The 16,126-nt window shown below is 40.7% G+C and overlaps 1 protein-coding gene across 2 annotated transcripts in view; it reads right to left on the reverse strand.

The window, feature by feature from the left end:
- Positions 1-16,009, reverse strand: part of SLC25A24 (solute carrier family 25 member 24) — a 53,323-nt gene extending 37,314 nt beyond the window's left edge. For both annotated transcript variants that reach the window (XM_030325486.1, XM_030325485.1), the window contains exons 1-3: positions 15,671-16,009; positions 5,152-5,278; positions 659-746 (exon numbers count right to left, since the gene is read on the reverse strand). In XM_030325486.1, coding sequence (XP_030181346.1) covers positions 659-746; positions 5,152-5,278; positions 15,671-15,853 — 398 coding nt within the window. In that variant the 5' untranslated portion in view covers positions 15,854-16,009. The remainder of the gene's footprint in view (positions 1-658; positions 747-5,151; positions 5,279-15,670) is intronic.
- Between the last annotated feature and the right edge of the window lie 117 nt (positions 16,010-16,126).

A 16,126-nucleotide genomic window follows, 5' to 3' on the forward strand; every position in this document is an offset into this window, starting at 1 on the left:
AATGGACAGAGTGGCAGGTGGGAATAGCACGGTAAACATTTAGAATCACTGTGGGGAATGGAAGACAAGGGTGGCCAGGAACACAGACACACAAAGCTTTAGCCTGAATGTCTAGTAGAGAATAAAGGCTGTGCATTTTAGGAGTACTAATCTATACAGTCTCATTTTTCTCTAGAAATGTTTAATAGCCCAAATGTTGGGGCAAAGAAGGCAACTGGTAGGATGGTTTGGGGATGGGAGAAAGGAGGAGTGAAAAAGTGGAAGGAAACGGATCAAGATATTGAGGAACCAGTGTAAACAAAGGGGCCAGAGATCCGTAAGTCAAAAAGCAAGTAGAGTGGGAGAAACACTACATAAAATTTGGAAGAGGGGTCAGAAGGTAGGATACGGGTGTGTGAGACTTCAGTTTCACGCTTCTCGAACTGAGCCAGCCAGGCACACCCTCCACTCCTACGCTTTACACGTGTTCATACAAAATTAAAAGGAAGACAAAGAAAGATATTGAATGTACATGAGGAATGGTAAGATGTAGGGAGTTTTAAGCTATACTTAAAATGAAGATCTCTAATATAAGATATTAAAATCTTAAAAATAATAAAAAAACATAAAATTAACATCAAGGAACCCCCCACAATTGTCAGTAAGAGAAAGAGCTTACCTTTGAAGAATCAACTCTGCTTGTTGTTCAGAAATAGTTAGACCTAATGTCTGAAGAGACTGGACAATTTCAGAAGCCTCAATTACTCCTTTAAAAAATTAAAAAGAGCATAAACTCAGATTCAGAACTGATAAGGATCTTAGAAATCATGAATTTTACATTTCTCATTTAGTAATGGAAAGTCTTGGACTCAGTAAGGCAAAATTTTTATGAATCTAGGTGAGTTATAGGTTTGCTTAAATACACACTTCCACACCAGCTCAAAATTTAACAAATAGACTAAACAAGTACATAGACATTATTTTATTCAAAAATCATAAAGCCTCGTAGGTGAATAATGATATGCCATCTAAAGAAGAAAGCTTATGTGGCATGATCAAGTAGCATTAAGCAGCAGCAGAACTGAGATTCAAATCAAGACACTCTAACTTCGAAGTAAATTACATTAACTAGGATCTATTCATTTCACAACTTTGCACTTCTATACTTTGATAAATGAGTAGGCATCTAATATGCATAAAGATGCATTGCACTGGCTTAAAAAGAAGTAGAAAATGACCAAACGAAGCCCAAGAGTGGGGACTATTCCTTTGAGAAATCTGGCAGTAAAAATAAAGAAATCAGGGATAGTAGGACAGTGGAAGAAGGAAAATTATTATTATTAAAGAAATCAGAGCATGTTTATAGACAGAATGAGAGGACTATGAAGAAAGGAACAAAGAGAAAATAGAAGCAATAAACTGGAGCATTAAATACTACTTTCCCCTCAAGCAACTCACAGATTCATGATCCCAACATCGATATACATGAAATAGGATGAAACAAAACAAAGCATGAGAGGGTCCGATGCCAAACTAGTACTAATGGCAAAGTTCTCCAGGAAAAGAGGAGGACAAAAATGACTGTTAGCGATGAAAGGAAAGACTTCATCTAAGAGAAGGACTTTGAAGAAATCCCAGAATTCAGGGGCACCTGGGTGGCTCAGTTGAGCGTCTGACTTCAGTTCAGGTCATCATCTCGCAGTTCATGTGTTCAAACCCTGCATCAGGCTCTGTGATGACAGCTGGGAACCTGAAACCTGCCTTGGATTCTGTGTCTCCCTCTCTCTCTGCACCTCCCCCACTCATGCTCTGTGTGTCTCTCTCTCAAAAATAAATAAACATTAAAAAAAATTAAGTAAAAAAAAAAAAGAAATCCCAGGATTTGGAGAGTTTTCCTGGAGAGAGGAAAAGAGAAACACGAGAATCTGAACAATGTAAGAACATCTATTTGTTAGCAATGAAATTCCTTATATACCACTCTGAATATTCTCCTTTATTTTTCATTTTTTCTAACATTTATTTATTTTTGAGAGACAGAGCATGAGTTGGGAAGGGGCAGAGAGAGGGAGACACAGAACCTGACACAGGCTCCAGGCTGTCGGCACAGAGCCTGACGCAGGGCTTGAGCTCACAAATCATGAGATCATGACCTGAACGGCAGTCGGATGCTTAACCAACTAAGCCACCCAGGCACCCCTGAATGTTCCCCTTTATAATTGCACTCTTAAATACAGCCGATTCTCATTATTCATGGCAGTTATGTTCTACAAGTTCACTAGAATCCCTGAATTATCAAATACTGAACCATTATTCCTATGGGAAATACAGGGGTAGGTTCCTGTGAGCCTCTGATCACAGTATTTTCACCAATCAATACAAAGCCTTGTCAATATAAAACCTTGTTATATGTGTATATAAATATATGGTACTACATAATACCATATTATATTGTTGATTCAATACCAATTGAACTCATGGCTATTAGTACTACAACTCATGCCTGAATGAAGTTTATCTAATATACATATTTTCTTCCTAAGGCACATCACAGCCTTCTTGCATTCAGGAATGCTAGACAGCACTTCAGCACCATGCTTGGGAGCCACTTTGAACAGCAAAATCACCAACAAAAAGCACAAAAATGCAAAAAACAAAAACAAAAAACCATGGCACTAAGTAGACTGCAGAAGGACACTTGTCTACAGTAGGAGTGCTAAAACAAGAAAGCAGAGCATCACTTTCTTCTTTCTCAGCTAGAAATGTGCTCGTCAAGCAAATGAAATTTGTTGCTACTCTGCACATGTCCGTGAAGGACTGAAAAAATGCTGTAAGCATTGATTTTGGAATTACTTCTAGAGTTAAATTTTAGCAAGTAGACAAATTCTCAAATATAGAACCCACAAATGAGGTAAGACTATGCTTTGCTTTAAGAGGTCTGATAAACAGGGGTGCCTGGGTGGCTCAGATGGTTAGGCAGCTGACTCTTGATTTTGGCTCAGGTCATGATCTCATGGTTTGTGGGTTTGAGCCCTGCATCAGGCTCTGCACTGACAGGGCGGAGTCTGCTTGGGATTCTCTTTCTGCCCCTCCCCCACTTCACTAGCTCTCTCTCAAAATAAATAAATGAACTTTAAATATATATATATATATATATATATATATATATATATATATATGAGAATAGAGTCTCCAGAGTCTATTAAAAAAAAGAAGCCTGATAAACACAAATATGAACTTACAATAAGAAACTATTTCAAAATCTACAAACAAGATAAATTAAGGGAAAACTGTTTTCATTTACTACAAATGTACCATAAAATTTCACCTTTAATTATTTCCTCTGGATCATTTAGAATTTTCTGGAATGGACAACTGATATGTGCACAACTTACATACTGGGATGATTCACCTCTGCTTATCTGGCAGATGATCCTGAGGGGGTTCCATCTCCCAGCTACTGCCTGCCTTAACACTATACACACAGTCCTACCTATTTGACTGAACTGTAATGGGTTCAACATAGGATGAATGTTTGTAGAGAAGTAAAGCTCATAGTAAGAACTGCATTTTGCTAAAAGATTGGACTAAGGCTAGACTTGGGGACATATAATGTGTAAGGCTTAGAGGAGAAGGTAACAAATGTTCGAATCGGACTGGTTTCCACCACAAACTCAGCTTCTTAGATGACTGTCACAGACTTGAACCATCATCAAATTCATTCAAAGGTTTAGTTGTTTGAAGAAACTTGCTTTATGCCTAACTAAAGTTTATATTCAGTATAAATGAGGGGCCAACAAACTATGACCTTCCAGCCAAATGAGGCCTGTTGCCTGCTTTTATAAATAAAGTTTTATTGGAACACAGTCATGTCCATTCATTTACATTCTGTCTAGAGCTGTTTTTGCATTATGACAGCAAAGGTGAGTAGCTGCAACTGAGACCACATGGCCCACAAAGCAAAAATATTTACCCACTGACCTTTTACCAAAAAAATTGCCCACCCCAACTGTGAACTATATTTTCTCCTCAATATATTTAATGTGTTTCTTGAATAACAAGTCTGTGAATTAAATGGCCCTGACTACTCATATATAGGAAGGGGTTTGAGGATCCATTTCAGTTTTTTTTATTGTTTCTTATGCATTATAATTTTTAAAAAATAAATTCTCACTTCCTATCAAAGACTGCCTTGAGTGATAAGGGTTTCATGACCCCTCCCTTTCTCCTATTGTGGCACTTGTTTTTGCTCTACACACTGGGACTCCATTAACTCCAAACTATTAATCTAAATAGTGAAAGCATAATTCCAGTCAGAAGATACATATTTAGGGGCACCCGGCTGGCTCAGTTAGTAGAGCATGCAATTCTTCATCTCAGGGTGGTGAGTTCGAGCCCCACACTGGAGGTAGAATTCACTTAATTATAAAAGAAAAGAAGACACATATTTAAATGTCTATCTAGTACTTTTCCCCAATTTCCATGATCTGAGAACAGTTACTCTAAATTAATTCTTTCAAAAGACTATTAAATGGGGGCGCCTGGGTGGCGCAGTCGGTTAAGCGTCCGACTTCAGCCAGGTCACGATCTCGCGGTCCGTGAGTTCGAGCCCCGCGTCAGGCTCTGGGCTGATGGCTCGGAGCCTGGAGCCTGTTTCCGATTCTGTGTCTCCCTCTCTCTCTTCCCCTCCCCCGTTCATGCTCTGTCTCTCTCTGTCCCAAAAATAAATAAAAAAAGACTATTAAATGTAAGACAATTTGAAATTTTTTTTAAATTTCAGAATATATAACATTTTATATTTAGAATATATTTAACATTTTAAATTGTAGAATATATATGAATAAAAATAAATATCTCTTGCCCAGAGAGCAAGGAAACATAACTATTTTTAATCTATAACTTTAAGTCAAGTTGGCATAATACTCCATAGTGAACATCTTATAAACCGCCCTACTCAGTTTTTAATTCAGTAGACAAAGCTATGTCTTTGTCTTTTCTTCACTAAGACATAAATCCTATAGAAAATCACTTCACTAAGAAAAACAAGTACACACACACTATTAACAACTGTTTGCCAAATAAAAAAAGAGAGACCAAAAACACATTGTTTTATACTGTTGGAAGTATGAGAAGGGCTTCTTCATAGCTGGTGATGAATAGAAAATAAAGACACACCATCATTATTTTTGTCCAAACTCTTAAATGCCAATTTCATTTTTTTCTCATGGTCTTTAAGGTACTGCATAAATTCTTCAAAATCCAGCTTCCCATCTTTGTTGATATCACCAGTAGTTAAGATTTTCTACAAAAAAAGGAAAAAAAAGAGTTTTAAATAGGCTAAACTGCAAAATTATTTGGACATACAAACACTTTGAGCAGATTGCCTGTTTTCCAGAAGACATGCATTTTATAAACTCCAAGATAAAAAACACACACTTGACTTAGTATAGGATTTAAATGTCTAATATAGTGTTTTTCCCTTTGATTTCCAAAATTAAATAATCTTTTCCTAAAAATGATCCTTATAAAAAGCTGTCATATCAAACTATCTATCTCTATTAATACAAATCATTGTTTTTGAAAAAGAAATAAAATTATGTTATTTGATATTACAAGCAAGCCTTCTACTACCACCATTCAAAATATAAACCTTCTGCCTGTTAAGACACTCATAATCACCCACTCAAAGCTTATAGACTCTATTAGTTTAATGGTCACACTTTGTGGAGAAAATAACGTCTCGTTGTGAAATAATGCCTCGTTGCAGAATGTGAAATGGCCAGACCTCCAAGCTTTGGACTCAAAGAAAAGGATCTGAACTCCATAAGATGTAACAAAAGCCTGGAGGAAAATTTATGATTTTAAATGCATAATTTGAAGGGCACCTGGGTGGGTCAGTTGGTTAAGCGTCCAACTTTGGCTGAGGTCATGATCTTGTGGTTCGTGGGTTCGTGAGCTGTGTTGACAGCTCAGAGCCTGGAGCCTGCTTTGGATTCTGTGCCTCCCTCTCTCTCTGCCCCTAACCCACTCGCATTCTGTCTCTGTCTCTCTCAAAAATAAATAAACATTAAAAAAAATAAGTAAACATTTTTTTAAAAAAAAGAAAGAATTCTGAGTGCACTAGGGTAAAATTATACAGGTGAGCTGAAGCCTTGAACAAATGGGTAATAATTTACCAGGCAGAAAAGAGGGAGTGAGAGCAATGCCAAGCAGAGAAAAGAAAATAAAGAGACAAGTGTCCATGGTTGTGGCCCAATCAGGGAAACAGAATGTTGGGGTTTGGGAAGAAGACTAACAGGTAGACTGCTACCAAGATGGAATGGGTATTTTATGCCTTAAGAAAGACTTTTTCCATTTTTTTCATTCTTTCCAAAATAAAGATGTCATCCCTTGAGGGATAAGATTTTAGAATATAAGGAGAAAAAAGATACAGATGTTACATATTTTAGAACATTTGACATAAATGTATTTGGAATTCATTGTTTTTCTTATACCATAATCTCCCTGCTATGATGTCCTAAAATGTACCTCTATGATTTCTTTATCATATTCTCTTTAGTAATAAAGTTTCCGACAACTGAAATGCTAATGAAATAAATCCCTCTTGTTAACAGAGGAATTATGTCATGGAGTAAAACCCTGAAAAGAAATTGCATGCAAAGCAATACACATTTGCTAAGCTACTGTTTTTGTATGTGACCCGATTCCATCTGTAGTTGTAAATATAAAATTTATGGACAGAGAATCAAAACAATCATAGCATGTCAGAGTTGGAAGACCCCTTAAATCAGGCTGTCCAGTCCAACCACTTGTCAGACACTGCCTAATCGTTTAGCATACACTCAAAACCCATTAGGACAGAGGGTCCTCAAGTCCATCATCTAGTACCTGTGACATCACATTTTAAAGGCTTTTCTACATGAACTTTCTTTTTTTAAATTTTTTTTTTCAACGTTTTTATTTATTTTTGGGACAGAGAGAGACAGAGCATGAGCGGGCGAGGGGCAGAGAGAGAGGGAGACACAGAATCGGAAACAGGCTCCAGGCTCTGAGCCGTCAGCACAGAGCCCGACGCGGGGCTCGAACTCACGGACCGCGAGATCGTGACCTGGCTGAAGTCGGACGCTTAACCGACTGCGCCACCCAGGCGCCCCTACATGAACTTTCATATCCAGTCACATGTGATCTTGACACGAGCTCAGTCGGTTAAGTGTCCAACTCTTGATCTCAGCTCGCATCTTGATCTTAGGGTTGTGAGTTCAAGCCTCATGTTGGGTGTGAAATCTACTTAAAAATAAAAAAGATCTCTGTCCAAGAAAGATATTTGCATTTTAAGAATAATGAAAGTAAAGCAAAGGGTTAAGTGATTTGACCAGGACTACACAGTCACACCAAGTAGGGACCTCATTGGCCATGCTGCTTCCCTTCCTGCTCTCGGCAGTCTCTGCTGTGAGAGTCCTAGACCCCTTATGATGATAAATCTCTCCTAAGAAAGTTACAGTAAGACTTGATGCACATGAAAATATGGCAAACAACTTAGTTTTAAAACTGCCTGTAATTTACCTGGTTAACTAAACACATTTGTTAAATCAGCCAGCTCTGAACCTGGATACAGGAATACCTTCATACTCTATGAAATCTGACCCCCATTCTCCTCCACATCCTACTAAAAGAGGAGTCACTAAAATGATGCCAAGATTGGAGAAGGAGGAAAAATATCTGTAAAATCCTTTGGGTAAGATCCCCTTTTTTCATTTTATTGCCTGAATTCAAAATTTGGGGCATTTATTGTTTTTTTGTTTTGTTTTGTTTTTGGCCCTACACTGTTCCAAATTCTTCCAAATTGTTCTTCTAAATTGAAACAAAATAAGCATAATTCCAGCTAAAACTGCTGACTCTTCCCCATCAGTTTATTTTCCTCAGAATTTCCATTTGGGTAAATTAAAATTCAGATTATTTCCTCTATTCTTTAATGTTCTAAAACTTGTTCCTTAGAGTACCTCAAATGGCATCCAAACACTGGGACTGTATTTTAGAATGCTCTAATGTAGCCTTTGACGAAAAACAATAAGGAGGAGGAAAAAATAGAAAATACTCTAGGGGCGCCTGGGTGGCTTGGTCAGTTAAGCATCCGACTTCGGTTCGGGTCATGATCTCACGGCTGTGGGTTCAATCCCTGCATCAAGCTCTGTGCTGACAGCTCAAGCCTGCTTTGGATATTGTGTCTCCCTCTCTCTCTCTCTGCACCCCCCCACCCCCACTCGTACTCTCTTTCAAGAAAAATAGACATTAAAAAACAATTAAAAAAAAAAAAAAGAAAATATTCTAAAAAGCAGAACTTGCTTTGAAATCTTTTCCCTGGGTAGTTTTGCAACACTTAGTAATGGTTAGCTGTATTCCTTAAGACTCTCTTCTACACTCTACTTTTATATTCCATATTCTTTCCATTTAAGGTCTAAAAGAACTTAAACAGAAATGTGCTGTCTTCTAATTACTGAATTCATTACAAACGCTTGGAAACATGGAGAGGAGATATTATCAGATGGAAATTTAGAGAGATTTCACTTCATGCTGAATATTTGTCTTAGCTGCAAACTATTAGGCTTCCCTTGAAGAGTCATCTCATAGTTCTCATTTCTAGGTACTCAAGTAAATAATCTCCCCAATCCTTGACATTATGCAAACCCTTGACCTATGCCTCTGAAACTCTCCCCCATACAGACTGACCATGTGATCCTAATTCCAAGTACTTGGTTAGCTACTGTTTCCCAGGCTTGCTTTAACCCTCTCTTCCTCCACTTATTTCCCACACGGCCACCACAGTGATCTTCCTTTTAAAAACATCAGTCTGCCTGTGTCCCGCTCTTACTTAACACCTCTCAAGGCTCCCATTGCTCATATAAAAGCCAAACCATTCAACAGGCCCAAAATGCCTTTGAGGATCTGGCCTGTCTTCCCCTGATATGACACTAATTTTTCAAGAAGACCAACCAGGCACTAAGTGGAAAGTCAGCTGTACTGAGAGGCCTTCTGTTCTGGAAGGGGCACTGGCTCATCCTTACAGGAATAGATAACCTCCTCCAGGTAGGGGTTTCCCTTTCCCCTATCTGGAGGCTTATGGAATACCTGATTGACAGGCCTGAAATCCCCACATAACACAGCGTCTGACCAGGGAATCTGCTTCATAGTAAAAGAGGTGTGGAAGTAGCCCCATGACCAAGGGATCCACTGGCGTATTACACACCACACTGTCCAGAAGCAGCCATCCTCACAGGATGCTAGAGGGGCCTACTGAAACCATAACTGAAGCACTGAGGAGACAATATTTGGCCAAAGTGAGTTGCCACCCTTCAGGATGCAGTATATGTATGAGATGAGAGACCTCTGTATGGTTCTGTGCCCCCAACAGGAAAAAAAAACGTGAGTTCAGGAACCAAGAGGTAGGAGCAAGAGCAGTCACACTTACTAGCATTCCATGTGACCCACTGGGAGACTTTTTGCTTCCTGCTCCCACAACTCTGGGCTTTACAGGGTTAGTTTCTAGTCCCCAAACAGGGAATACAGCAAGGGTCCCCCTGAACCACAGCTACAGCTACCACCAGGACACTTGGAACTCCCTGTGTCCAGGGACCAACAGGCAAGAAAAGAAGTCATTGTTTTAGTAGGTTTCAGTTGACCCCGATCAGCAGGAGACAGGGCTGCTTTTATGCAATGGAGACAAACAGGAATAGGTATGGAACTTAGGTGACCCATGTGGACACCACAAACGCTACCTGGTACTCCACTGCCCAATTAGAACTGTGAATGGACACAAGCAGCAACACTGGCTTGAGAAGCTCAGACCCCTCACAAATGAAGGTTTGGGGCACACCGGAAGTCACAAAGACCTGCAGGTATTATAGCTGAGTATGAGTGGAATTTAAAGGAGACAGTCAAGAGGCGCCTGAGTGGCTCAGTCGGTTAAGCGTCTGGCTCTTGACTTGGGCTCAGGTCATGATCTCACGGTTGTGGGATTGAGCCTCACATCAGGCTCCACACTGAGCATGGAGCCAACTTGAGATTCATTCTCATTCTCACTCTCTCTCTCTCTCTCTACCCCCGCCCTCCGGCTCACACTCTCTCTCTCTCTCTCTCTCAGAATAAATAAATAAACATTGTTTTTAAAAAATAGACAGTCAAGAAGGGAAATGAGTACCAGCTGTGACTGGAATGGAGACTGTAGTTTGTCCCACTGACCTCCCTGAGAAACAGAGGGAGAGAACAATGAGGAAGTATTCCCCACAATGATGTAGAGAAGCAGATTTTCGTGGCACAAGGAGAGGTCTCTGGTGGCTAGGTCAGATCACCTGTGAAGGGAAACTGATGTGGGAGCAGAGCTGACTGACAGCTGGCCTTGCCACACCCTTGGACCCTGCTGCCACAGCTCTGACACCAAGTACGTGCTTGCCCTGGGCTGCTCCAACCAAACACTGGCCACAGCAGGGGACCAGCACAGGGCAGCCTGTGACACAGGACTCCACTGACAACATTTGCCCTGTGACTCCCTATTATCTTAGCTGAGACTTTCTAAGAACACTGCTTTGACCTAAAGTTGTTCCAAAATCATTCTTTCTTCAACTCTTCTAACAGGGGTTAAATTTATGTCATGGTCTTAAGACCCCCTCGACTTACTCCTTTTTTCGTCCTCCTTACCCTTCACAAGCATTGCTCCCAATAAATCTTTTGCACACTCAATCCCATCTTGGGTTTCTTCCCCTCAGAAGACCAGAACTGACAGTACAAGAGAAGTTCAACACAAGAGGTGATAACATGGGATCCGGCAACTGGCTCACTCATCACCCAACCGGCAAAGAGCCCTGAGTGGAATATGGCACAAGAATAATGTTTTGCACAAGGTGGGAGCCCAATGCTGATGATTTCCCAGTGGTGATCTGGGAAATGACTGTTTGAGGACGACACCGTGGTATAATAATTCAGGCATTTGAAAAATATGCTATAAGGGTAGGCAAGACAGTGTACTGATAAAAGGATCAATTTACCAGGAGGATACCAAAATGCTAAATTTGAACACACCAGTAGTATAGTCCACTATATAGTCTATTTTTAAAATATAAAAGGGAAAATTGACAGAATTATAAAGAGAAGTTGGCAAATCCACAATCACGGAGGGAGCTTTTGACATCTTTCAGTAGAGATTGTAGTAACAATAGTCAATAATTTAAAGGCTAGGGGCACCTGGGTGGCTCAGTCGGTTGAGTGTCCAACTTTGGTTCAGGTCATGATCTTGCACTCCATGAGTTTGAGCCCCATGTCAGGCTCTGTGCTGACAGCTCAGAGCCTGGAGCCTGCTTCAGATTCTGTGTCTCTGTCTCTTTCTGCCCCACCCCTGTCTCTTTGCGTCTCTCTCAAAAATAAATAAACATTAGGGGCGCCTGGGTGGCGCAGTCGGTTAAACGCCCGACTTCAGCCAGGTCACGATCTCGCGGTCCGTGAGTTCGAGCCCCGCGTCGGGCTCTGGGCTGATGGCTCAGAGGCTGGAGCCTGTTTCCGATTCTGTGTCTCCCTCTCTCTCTGCCCCTCCCCCGTTCATGCTCTGTCTCTCTCTGTCCCAAAATAAATAAACGTTGAAAGAAAAAAAAAAATTTAAAAAAAATAAATAAATAAAAATAAATAAATAAACATTAAAAAAATTTAATAATAATTTAAAGGCTAATTGTTGGGATGCCTGGGTGGCTCAGTCAGTTAAGCACCCAACTCTTGATTTCAGCTCAGGTCATGAAATAAGGGTCGTAGGATCGAGCCCCATGTCAGGCTCCACGCTGAGCATGGCGTGGAGCCTGCTTAAGATTCTCTCTGCCCCTCCCCAACTCATGCTTGCTCTCTCTATAAATAAATAAGTAAATAAATAAATAAATTTTTTTTAAAAATAAAGGCTAATGGCTGATTGCTTATTAGGTACCAGGCAGTTTTATAAGTACTTGACATATTTTAATTCATTTATTCTTCATAATAACCCTATGATATAGGAACTAATGTTGCTTCTGTCACAGTTGAGGAAACTGGGGCAAGAGAGGTTAAGAAAATTGTCCAGAAAGGGGTGAAGCCAAAATCGGTAAAGGGGAGTTACAGAATGAATAAGTCACAGGGATGAAAACCACAGCATAGGGAATATAGTTAATGGTATTGTAATAGTGTTGTATGGTGACAGATGACAGCTACACTTGTGAGCACAGCAGAACATACAGAGTTGCTGAATCACTATGTTGTACACCTGAAACTAATGTTAACATTGTATGTCAACTATACTTCAATTAAAAAAAAAGAGAGAGAAAAAGAACATTGTCCAAAGTTAACTAGTTAAGTAGCAGAACCAAGATTCAAACCCAGACAGTTTGCTTAGATTTCTCCTATTTTCTTATGCGTGTAAAAAGATGTTTATCTGCCAAAACTATGAAGACAATAAAAAGATCAGCAATGGGGGACAGGGATGAGTAGGCAGAGCACAGAATTTTTAGGGCAGTGAAAATTCTCTGTATGATACTGTAATGATGGATACATGTCATTATACATTTGTCCAAAACTACAGAATATACATTCCTAGAGTGAACCCTAAGGTAAACTATGGGCTTTGGGTGACAATGATGTGTCAATGTAGGTTCACTCTTGGTTAAAAAAAAAAGCACCATTCTGTTGAGTGATGTTGACGATAGGGGAGGCTATGCATGTCATGTGTAAGGGCAGAAGGTATATGGGAAATCTCTGTACCTTCCTCTCAATTAAACTTAAAAATTGATCTTAAAAAATAAGTCTTCATTTAGAAAAAAAAAGATGTTTCTCTTATTTTATCCAGCATTTCTTTGTATCTTGCAATAGGAGGATTTTTTGGTTATCTTGTCCTACATAGGCTGGAAATACAAGTACTAACAACTGCTTTACCCTTAAATTTTATCTTTTTCTCTGCAATTATCTCAAATGGGCCTCTGCCTTGTTTAGGCTGTTTCAAATCACAGGCCTAAATATTTTTGTATTACAGTGTTTAGGTGACTAAGACACGACCCTCATCTTCGAGATGGTTGGTCTTATTGGAGGGCACAGGCAGTAACTGAAAATAATACCTTTTGAAAATGATAACAGTAGTGACATGTGAGACAAATGACTTACACATAGTAGGGTGTGATCAACTCTTCTATAGAGGGTGGTCCAAAAAGGCTCATCTCAGAGGAGGTGATACTTATAAAAACAAAACAAAAACCTCTTTTTCCCCCTAATCATAATAATATACAATTATTTTTAAAAATTGAATACAAAAATTGTGAAGAAAAAAGTAAAAAGGTAATTTAACTCCAGTCATCCATAAATAACCATTATTGACCTTTTTTTTTAAAGTTTATTTATTTTGAGAGTGTGCAAGCAGGGTAAGGGTAAAGAGAAAGGGAAAGAGAATCCCAAGCAGGCTCCACACTGTCAGTGTAGAGCCCAATAAGGGGCTTGAATTCATGAGCCATGAGATCATGACACAAGCTGAATCCAAGTCAGAGTTTAACTGACTGAGTCACCCAAGTGCCACTGCCATTATTAACATTTTATTGAAGAAGTCAAGGGGCACCTGGGTGGTTCAGTCAGTTAAGTGCTGGACTTCGTCTCAGGTCATAATCTCAGTCTATGAGTTCAAGCCCCACATTGGGCTCTGTGCTGACAGCTCAAAGCCTGGAGTCCGCTTCAGATTCTGTGTCTACCCCCTCCCTCACTCACGCTCTGTCTCTCTCTCAAAAATAAATAAATATTTTTAAAAAAAGAAGTCAAAAAAGAGTGCTGGGAATAGTTAATATCTAGCATAAGCACAGGGAGTAATGCTGTATATGTATATATGTATGCATAAAATACATTTTATGCTTATGTATAATATATGTGTGTGTGTGATAGTGATAAATATATGCCATCCTATTCTATGTTTGCATTCACATAATTTTATACAACTTACTTTATAATTTGTTCATATATAAACTCTGGAAAACTAAAGGCATTTTTTATTTCTGATTTTAAGTTCTTATTTTCTTAATCAACCTTACCAGAGGTTTGTCTATTTTATTCATATTTTCAAAGAACCAACCAAAAAAGCGTATCTTTGGAAATTTAAAGCACACATTTAAATAATTCACGGGTCTGGGGCACCTGGGTGGCTCAGTTGGTTAAGTGTCCGGCTTCAGCTCAGGTCATGATCATGGTTCTTGGGTTCGAGCCCCGCATCAGGCTCTGTGCTGACAGCTCAGAGCCTGGAGCCTGCTTCGGATTCTGTGTTTCCCTCCCTCTCTGCCCCTCTCCCACTCACATACACACACACTCTCTCTCTCTCTCGCTCAAAAAAATTAAAAAATCTAAAAATTAATAAATAATTCATGGGTTAATGATGAAATCACATTGGAAATTAGAAAATATTTGGAACTAAATAACAAAAATACAAATTTGTGGGATGCAGCTAAAAAAAGTGATTAAAGGGATACTGTAGTTCAAAATTAAGTCATCAAACATTCAACTGAAAAAATTAGAAAAAGAGCAAATGAGTAAGCCCCAAGAAAGCAGAAGGAAAGACACAAATTAATGGGAAAAAAATAACAAAGAAACCATCAGCAAAAAGTACCAAACGTTCATTCTTTCAAAGTATAAATAAGAAAAATCTTTGACAAAATTGAAGGAGGGGGGTGGAGATCAATATCAGAAATGAAATTGAACAACTTAATGACACATAGTCAGAACTTTTTAAAAACTGTAAGTGAATATTATGAACCTTGGACAAAATAGTTTTCTAAAAATTGTAACTTACTAATAAGCCTGACCTCGGTAAGAAATAGTAAACTAACGGGGGGCCTGGAACTACTAAAGACATTGAACGAGTAGCTTAAAATGTAACTGTGAAACAGTTGTTGGCTCTTATAGTTTAATCACCTTCCCTCTTGGGATAGGGAATGTCGAAGTGTCCTCTTATGTTTCAGAGCGGTTGGCGAGGTTCCAAGTATCCCCACCCCGCTAAGGGGGCTGAACTTCAGAGGCACAATCAAAATGACTCATAGGAGTTGAAACTGCTCAGCGACAGGCCAACCCTTTAGGTCAATATATGTACTGAGGACATTAAGAAGGTCTTAAACAAGGGAATGTTGCCTGTCCTCAACAGTTAGCTGGCAGGAAACACACGGTTGGTTTTCACAAGTTCTGAAACACTAGACAAAACTAGCTGGTGTAACAAAGCAGCTTCTGAGTGTCACAAAGTGTGAGCCTTTTTTACAGAACCTGGAGCCCACGTAAGTCTGAGAACTTGAAAAACAAACAACAACAAAAACCCGAAAGAAACAAAAAACTTAATGAGAGCTAAAAAAAAAAAAAAAATTCTTTATGATTAAATTTTGCAAAAAGGCAGGTAAAGGAGCCGGGATGCATTCACACAAAAGTACTGCGGTACAGACGTTTTAAAACGTTAGAGCGGGCTACAGTGTTCGCTGCGCTAACTTCCTTTGGAAAAATACCAGGAGGCTTTCAGGTGACGAGCACCGGTCCCGGGGGACCCTGGCCCCGCGCCCCATTCCCGAGCTTCGGCACCCGATCGCCGACTGGAAGCCGCACAGTTCCGCCTTCCTTGCAGCCCGCACCCAGAATCTCCGCAGCCCTCCCGGCCCTCCCGCTGCGCCCAGCAGCCACCCACCTCCTCGCCATCCTGGCCCAGGTTGACGCCCAGGCCCTTGAGCCCCTCCTGCAGCTCGCCGATGTCTACCACGCCGTCCCCGTTGCGATCCAGCTTCTGGAAGAGGGTCTCGAAGCGCGTCGGCGGCGCAGCGTCCTGGCAGGCCGCCGCGGGCAGCACGAAGCCCCGCAGCCAACGCAGCATGGTCCCGGAGGCGCGGGGCGGCGCAGCCCAGGAGAGTCACCGGGGCGAGGACTCGGGGGGTGGCGGGTGCAACGAGGACCAGCGTCCCGGCCGCCGCCTGGCTGCGAGGAGCCCGCCGGGTGCAGGGCGCAGGAGCAAAGACCCCAACCCAGCCCGGCTTGGCGCGCAGGGAGTGGCCGCTCCAGCTGCTGCTCGGGGAGGAGCTCGCCCGGCGCCGGCCTCCCTTAGAGGCGTGGAGGGGCGGGCCTAGCGCTGCCTAGAGCGGAGCAGGAA

Source organism: Lynx canadensis, chromosome C1 (genome assembly GCF_007474595.2).
Source record: "Lynx canadensis isolate LIC74 chromosome C1, mLynCan4.pri.v2, whole genome shotgun sequence".
NCBI classification, from domain to species: domain Eukaryota; kingdom Metazoa; phylum Chordata; class Mammalia; order Carnivora; family Felidae; genus Lynx; species Lynx canadensis.